The sequence below is a fragment of the Leptonychotes weddellii genome, chromosome 5, assembly GCF_054177405.1.
Source record: "Leptonychotes weddellii isolate Sample4059 chromosome 5, ASM5417740v2, whole genome shotgun sequence".
In the NCBI taxonomy this organism is placed as follows: Eukaryota; Metazoa; Chordata; class Mammalia; order Carnivora; family Phocidae; genus Leptonychotes; species Leptonychotes weddellii.
In genome coordinates this window covers 18853374-18861276 of record NC_138373.1, presented here as the reverse complement: position 1 = coordinate 18861276, position 7903 = coordinate 18853374, and the positions used below count along the sequence as shown (strand labels likewise).

The window sequence follows — 7903 nt, the reverse complement described above, 5'->3', positions numbered from 1 at the left end:
CACACCTCCCCCAAAAGAAAAAACCCTCAACACATTTTTTTAAGGTAAAGCTGTCTATAGTCTTCCTTTCCTTATCCTAACTGACAAAATAATATCAAGTCAGGTCATGGAATTTGTCCTGTCTCCCTGTCTCCCTTTAGGTTTAAGTTGCTGAGCCAGGAGGAAGGCGAGTACTTCAATGTGCCTGTGCCGCCGGAAGGAAGTGAAGGCAATGAAGAGCTACGGCAGAAATTTGAGGTGAGCTGTCTTTCTTTCTCCGTCAGTGGGAAATGGTTGAGTTTGCCTCATATGCTGTGGCTCTGGTTATGAAAGGCCTTCTACCAAGGCCTTTCATGACTCTGTGCCTTTGCAATGTTATTCTGAGTCCCAGAAAACTCCTATGCATCCTGCAAGACCCCAACCAAGCATACCCTGCTTTGTGAAGTCATTCCTTCCTCCTTGTCCTCATTTAGATTTAGACTTTTACTCGAAAGTGCTCCTTCACTTCTCAGGTCATTTTTTTTTTTAAGATTTTATTTATTTATTTTAGAGATAGAAAAGGGGGAGGGGGGAGCAGAGGGAGAGGGACAAGCAAACTCCATGCCGAGCATGGAGCCTGATGGAAGGCCCGATCTCACGACCCTGAGATCATGACCCAAACTGAAATCAAGACCCGGACGCTTAACTGACTGAGCCACCCAGGAGTGCCCCTTCTCAGGTCATTTTGATGGTAGCTTGGGCTGGGATGGTAGTAATGGTGAATGAAGGAAGTGGAGAGAGGAGTGCTCTATTTTGGAGGCTGAGTCAACCAGACTTGCTGAGAGATAGAATCTGGATTTGGATCTAGTGGTGGGAGGGTGCTGTACTGTTAACAAATGGAATAGTTTGTGCTGGTGACTTCATGAAATACCCATGGGTATATCTTCTGAAGAAGAGTCCTTGGCCCTGACCTTGGGCTACAGTCTGGCTCTGCTTCTACTCCAGCTAAGCCCTTTCCCTTCTGGGGAGCCAATAGACCCCGTTTTCAGCTGTGTGAGAGTTGCAGACGCATCCCAGTTTTACAAAGAAAATGTTTTGGGGAAAATGAGTTTGAGTTCTTTCATTACATGTGTATTGAGTGATTTTAAAGTAGTTTCATAAGGGAAAACACATTATTTTGTTTGTACAAACTCAATATACTGAGTCTGATGGGAAATCATCAGTTCTAGATAAACAGTGTTGGCCTGCTAACTCCGAAAAAATTGTATAAAATAGCTAAAATGAAATAGATTATTATCATTGTTATTCAGCAAATAATCACGCAGGCAAATAAAAAAAAACTCGTGACCAGGTAAAGTTCTGTAAAAGAGAGGTCCATGTTGACTCTGAGAACATATATAAGAGCGGGGGACAGGAGGACAGGGAAGGTGTCATTGAGGCGGCAACGGTGCAAGTTAACGGAGTAGAGAGGGGAAAAGAAAATTCCATTCAGAGAGGACAGCATGTGCAAAGGCCCTGTGGCAGGGACTTTTTTAGCAACTATGTGAAACTTAAAGAAGGCCAGTGTGGGTAGAGGAGAGAGAGCAAAGGGTAAGTTCAAGGTACGGCTGTCATCACAGTAGTAGAAGGGCTGTGCTGGCCTTGGCAAGGATTTTGGCTTTTATCCCAAGATCCATGTTAGTTTCCCCCTCAACTTGACAGAAATAGCACTTGAGTTTTGACCCTTGTGTGTCCTCCACAAAAGCCAGTGGTGATGGGTCTGACCCAGGGGGCTATCCCTTCCTGGAAACAAGTGGGATGAACACATTGGCCTTGAGCTTATCAGCCATTTCTCCAGCGAACTTGATAAGGGAAGGTTATTCCCATAGAGCTGGCTCAAGCCCCAATGAGCCGGAAAAAGGACATCCCACGCAGTGGAGCCAAGAACTGGACACTCTTGATTAGTCCTTCCAGAGAACACCTTCCATCTCTTTCCCTCAACTTTTTGATGAAGCTGTGCCCATTTGCTGCTGTGTTAAAAATGCACCGCTGTGGGTAAAAAAAAAAAAAACCAAGGCCACTCTTTTCTCATATAAAATGGCGTCTCAGTTTGCAAAATGATTTCTTCCATCCTAGGGCAGCCGGGGTGACATTTCAGGACACCAAGGAGAACAGTTCCTACGTGAACATAGCGTTTGTCGGGGCCAGTTATTGGCGTGGAGCAAAGGACTGTTTTATCTGCACGTGACAAAATGCAGCCGTTTATTTCTAGCGAGAGCCCGCAAACGCTTGTTTATGCCTGAATTATAATTGCTCCGTACCGTAGTTGTTGATTAAAAAAAAAATGTTTCCAACAGACCGAAAATTGTTCTCAGACACACAGAGAAATTTCAGGTGACCTTGAACGTGAGAAATGTAATCCCTGTGCAATAACCAATTAGCACCCAGAATGACTCAGAAATTACTTTCAAGCCTCTTAATGTGGAGAAATTCTGAGTGACGGTAAAATCGAGCTGCTGGCCTTGGGGTAATAGAATTTCACGGCAGGGTGAGCTTGGTACGGTGGCTGTCCGTGGTGTATTTCAGAATGTTCCAGTTGGCTCGGTCTGGTGGGGGGTGCGGGCTTTTGCCTGACCAAGGGCTTGTCTCTGGGTCAGTGAAGGGAAAACTCCATTTTGGATGGTTCAGAGTGGGTTTTCAGACGGTCTCAGAATTTTCTTACATCATACAGTGCTTCCTCTGGGCCATTTATTATTTTAAGTGCTCCAGAAATATTAGCATATTTAACCCTTGCAGTACCCCCTTGCAGGTAGATACTATCAGCATCCCTGTTTTTCTTTTATGGATGAGGAAACGGAGTCCCAGCAAGGGTAAGCAACTTTTTACCATCCCAGAGCTAGCTGCTCATTATCCTGGGTTGAGTTTCCCCAGCAACAGACCATAAGGATTCAAGTGCAAGTAGTTTCTTTGGGAGGTGATCCCAGGAAGCGTCATTGCCGAGAGGGGAAGAGGAGGTGTGTATCATGAAGCAGGTTAGCACCGTGGGCAGCTGGGGTTTAAGCACGCCGGAAAACTCTGGGAGTTGGATGTGTGCCTGGGGGGCGCCAATTGGGGGGCACGAAACTGCAGTATCATCCACCAGCTCAACTTCTGTTGCTGGCTGGTGGCTGCTTTTGGGGGAGTTCCCTGGCCAGCACTTGTGGGCTCGGCTTGCTCCTGCAGCCAGAATGTGAGCCGGCAGATGGAGCTGCAGGTGTGAGCGGTAAGGAGCCCCAGGTGTAGAGAGGAGAGCACCAGGGGGTCTTGGCCGGACACCTGGTCTCATCTGTGCAAGTGAAGCCCTATTCCACTCAGGTGGTTCAAGCTCCAGGCTGCCCAGATTTGAATCCGGCTCTGCCACTTTCCTGCTGGGTGACTGTAGGCAAGTTACTTTCTCTCTCTGAGGCTTTGATTCCCCATCTGTAAAATGGGGGAAGCACATCGCTTCTTAGCTTCTAAGGTTATGTGAGGATCGAATGAGATAATGCATTTAGGACAGCGTCTGGCGCGTCATAGCATTCAAATGTCAGGCCATTGTTGTCATTACCAGCTTCCCCCTTGGAATAAATAGAGCTCCGACCATATTCCTTCTGGGCTTTGGAAGAGCCGGTTGGGGATTGGGAGGGATCTGTGGGGGCTCCAAGCCTCCTGAGGTCTCACCTCTGCTGCTGGGTACTGGGGTACCTATAGGAGCCCCTCTTAATTGCAGAGGAGTCTGTAGTTGAAGCCAGGGCCGTCACTAATCATCTGAAATGTAGCCCCGGAGACTGGGTCCCGAGGCACCTCTGCCCCCCTGCAATGCAGTCTGGAAAGAGGCAGGGCTCCTTGCTCAGAAGTGTAGTCTATTTGCTTTCTCTTTGAGCACCGACTTCTAGGGCTCCAAATTGCAGACATAAAAAGGCAACCATTAGTGTATTCCTGTTTCTGAAGACATATCCAACCCAGCCCGATAGAGGATCATTTTAATTTGGGACTCAATTTTAAAATGTTTGCTCTTTGATGGAGTACCTGCTAGGCCTGAGGGTCCTGGGGATCAGGAGGCTTTCAGAGGGACACAGGATGGGCTTCTTGTCCTTCAAAGGTTCACTGTGTCGGGTCACAAACCCAAATGTTTTCAGGAGCCAGGCAGATAACAAGGAGGGGAAAAAGCTTGGTGTCAGACAGTAGGGTGTGGTGGGGACTGCGGTAAACTTGGGAAGTCCAAGATCAAAGCCCCAGCCTGGTCATGTTCTGGTGGGAGCCCCCTTCCGGGTTCCTAGATGGCTCTTTTCTCACTGTGTCCTCACTTGGTGGAGGGGCTGAGGGACCTCTCTGGGGCCTCTCTTATGAAGGCACTGATCCCACCCATGGGGGCTCCACCTTCATGACCTAATCCCCTCCTACAGGTCCCATCTCCTAATGCCATCACCCTTGTGGGGTAGGATTTTAGCATGTAAATTTTGGAGGGGAAGACACAAACATTATCACCTACATGGGGAGACACAAGCACTATGGCTTCGAAGGGGGTCCAGACATCATAGGTCTATAGCCTATACCTATGGAAAAAAAGAAGCAAATTCAGAGGGGAGAAGTTTGCTCGCAGGACAGAGGGATGAAGCTGGTGGCTACTTGCTGCTCCTTGAAGGACAGAAAAAAAAATTTCCACGAAGCAAGGCCAAATGGAGAAATTGGGAAGTTGAAGCCCCTTACTCATGCTTCACCAGCAGGCTGTACTGGGACCTGGGGTGTCCCCCTGAGGGCCAGGATGAGGGCTGGGGACCAGGGGACAGTCAGGATTTGGATCCTCACAGGTTGGACAGTGAGGTGTGTGGATCAGGTGGGTCCTGAGTCAGGATTCAAAGAAGGTGGGAGATGTGTTCCTAAGGCAGGGAAGACGGTAGGGTGGGGAGAAAGGCGGGAATGTGTTTGACAGCCTGGGCAAAAACTTGGGGGCCGGAACGTAAGGATTTGGGATGATGGAAAGATACGGCCCAAAAAAGGCAGTACAACTTCTGTCTTCGGCGCTTTGCTTCTTTACGATCTCCCTGAGGTGCTCATGTTGCTCAAGTTTTAACCACTGGCTCTATGTCTCTGACCCCCCCACACCTCTGTCTCCAGCTCAGATACCATTTCTCAGTCTCAAACCCACAGAGGCCATTGCTTTCTGGGTATGGATACTTGGCTTTCCCAGAGACACTCAGATCTCAACATATCTTACTACGAAACAACTTGACCATGTGTGTTCACAGCAGCTTTGTTAATAGCCCCAAAGTGGAAAGGACACAAATGCCCATAAAGAGGAGAATGGATAAACGTAAACAATGAACAGCAAGACAAAGGGGCAAACTACTGACTCTTGCAACAGCACGGTTGCATTTCAAGAACAGGATGATGAGCAGAAGCAACCAGATGCAAAAGACTACTTCTTCCATAAAGGGAAGCCTGTCAGACTTTGACAAATCTTCACCAAATATGTGGGTTTCCCACACCCAGAAATTCTCCAGTCCTCTGTGGACACCAACCGGGTGTCCTACAATTGAATTCCCAGATGACACCTGGAGTTAGAACAGACCCCACAGGTTAAGGCCTCGGTCCCAACAAGGCTGCCCTCACTTTAGACTCCAGTCGCAAATGGTGGGTTCCCAGGTCACCCACACTTCTGTCTGACTTGCTACCAATCAGGGGTTCCCACTATACCTCCTCCTCAGATTTGATAATTTGCTAGAACGGCCCACAGAACTCAGGGACACACTTATTTCTAAGAACTGGCTTATTGTATAAAAGGGATATGATAAAGGATACAGATGAACAGCCAGACGAGGAGATACATAGGGTAAGGTCTGAAAGGAGTGTGGGAGCTTCCATCCCCCACAGGGTTGGGATTCACCATTCCGGAAGCTCTCCAAATTCTGTAGTTCAGGGATTTTTATGGAGGTTTCATCATGGAAGTATGATCGATTATTAACTCAGATCTCCAGCCCTGGGATGGGACTGAAAGTAATAAGCTTCTAATCATGGTTTGGTCTGTCGGGTGACCATCCCCCATCTAGGAGCCCACCAAGAGTTTCCTCATTAGAATAAAAGATACTCCTATCAGGAAATTACAGGAGTTTTAGGAGCTTTGCATCAGGAGCCAAGAGCAGAGAACAAATATATATTCCTTATTATGTCACACTCTGTGATTCCATTTAATGAAGTTCAAGAACAAACAAAACTGACCTATGGGAATAGAAATCAGAACAGAGATGGTGTTCGTAGGAGGCAGGATTGGCTGGGAAGGGGCACAGAGAACTATCTGAGGGTGATGGAAATGTTTCCTCTCTTGATTGGGGTTTGGGTTCATGGGTGTATACATTTGTCCAAATTCATAGAACTATATGCTTAAGATTTATACATTTCAGTGTATCCAGTGTAATTTTTATTTTTATTTATTTTTAAAGATTTACTTATTTATTTGAAAGAGAAAGAGAGTGCACGCTTGAGCAGGGGGAGGGGCAGAGGGAGAGGGAGAGAGAGAATCCCAAGCAGACTCCGCACTGAGCACGGAGCCCGACATGGGGCTCGCTCTCATGACCCTGAGATCATGATCTGAACCAAAATCAAGAGTTGGACTCTTAACTGACTGAGCCACCCAGGCACCCCTCCACTGTAATTTGTGAAACATTAATTACAAAAAGAAGAAAACTGGTGGATGCTTTGTCAGCAGCACAAATGGGATGACAACAATGAACACGCACGTTCTGAGGGAGAAATAAACCTTGCAGTGTATGCCACTGTGGGGAGGGGGGAGCCTCAGCATGCCCAAAGTCAGGCTCTTCCCACTCTCTTGCCCACACCTCCAAATCTGCCCTTCCTCTGCTCCTCCTCTGAGTGGGAAGTGCCACCATCCTGTCCTCCCAGGTGCTCAACGCAGAAGCCAAGGACTCGTCTTTCATCCCTTATCCCCCTCTCCCAGGCTGCACCCAGCTCTGATGAGTCTACCTCCAAATCCATCCACTTTGTTCCATCTGCATCACAGATACCCCCGAGGTCGGGCCCCACCATCTTGCACCTTGATGACTGTGGTCATTTCTTTCTGGTGGTTCTCATACTCACCTTCTTCGAATGGGTCTCTTCGCTGGATCCAGGGTGATCTTCTAAATGGAATATGATCATGCCATGGCCTCCTTAAAGCCTTTATTTTTTTATTTTTTTATTTTTAAAGATTTTATTTATTTATTTGACAGAGAGAGAGAGATAGCGAGAGCAGGAACACAAGCAGGGGGAGTGGGAGAGGGAGAAGCAGGCTTCCTGCCGAGCAGGGAGCCCGATGTGGGACTCGATCCCAGGACCGTGGGATCATAACCTGAGCCGAAGGCAGACGCTTAACGACTGAGCCACCCAGGTGCCCGCCTTTTTTTTTTTTTTTTAAAGATTTATTTATTTGGGGGGGCAGACAGAGAGGGAGAGAGAATCTCAAGCAGACCCCTCTCTGAGCTCAGAGCCCAACACAGGTCTCCATCTCACGAGCCTGAGATCATGATCTGAGCGGAAACCAAGAGCCGGAGCTTAACGACTTTGCCACCCAGAGACCCCACCCTAAAGCCTTTCACGCTCAGAATCAGCTCTGACCTCTTAAGACCGTTTACCTGGTCCTTGTTGCCTTTGGGCTGCATCCCGTGCCACATCTACCTTGTACTCTGTGCTCCAGCCAGACTAAACAGTGTTTGCTTCTTCAAGTGTGTCCGGCTTTCTGCTCCATTAATGCTGTTTCTGCTGCTGACATCAAGTTGTTTACCTGGAGAACTCCAGAATATCCTTGACACAGGGTGGGGGACCCAGTCCCTGCTGTGGGGTAGATTCTTTGAACATCCAAGGTTGTTTTTCTCCCTGATTGATCCCCGGCATCTAGAGCATCACCTGGCCTGTAGCAGGTACTCCATGAGTATTTTTTGAATGAATGACTCTT

General features: G+C 47.8%; 1 protein-coding gene across 2 annotated transcripts in view; it reads left to right on the top strand.

Annotated features, from left to right (window-relative positions):
* Positions 1-7903, top strand: part of PRKCB (protein kinase C beta) — a 307175-nt gene that overhangs the window by 212124 nt on the left and 87148 nt on the right. For both annotated transcript variants that reach the window (XM_081819817.1, XM_081819816.1), the window contains exon 8: positions 141-237. In XM_081819817.1, the coding sequence (XP_081675943.1) occupies positions 141-237 (97 nt within the window). The remainder of the gene's footprint in view (positions 1-140; positions 238-7903) is intronic.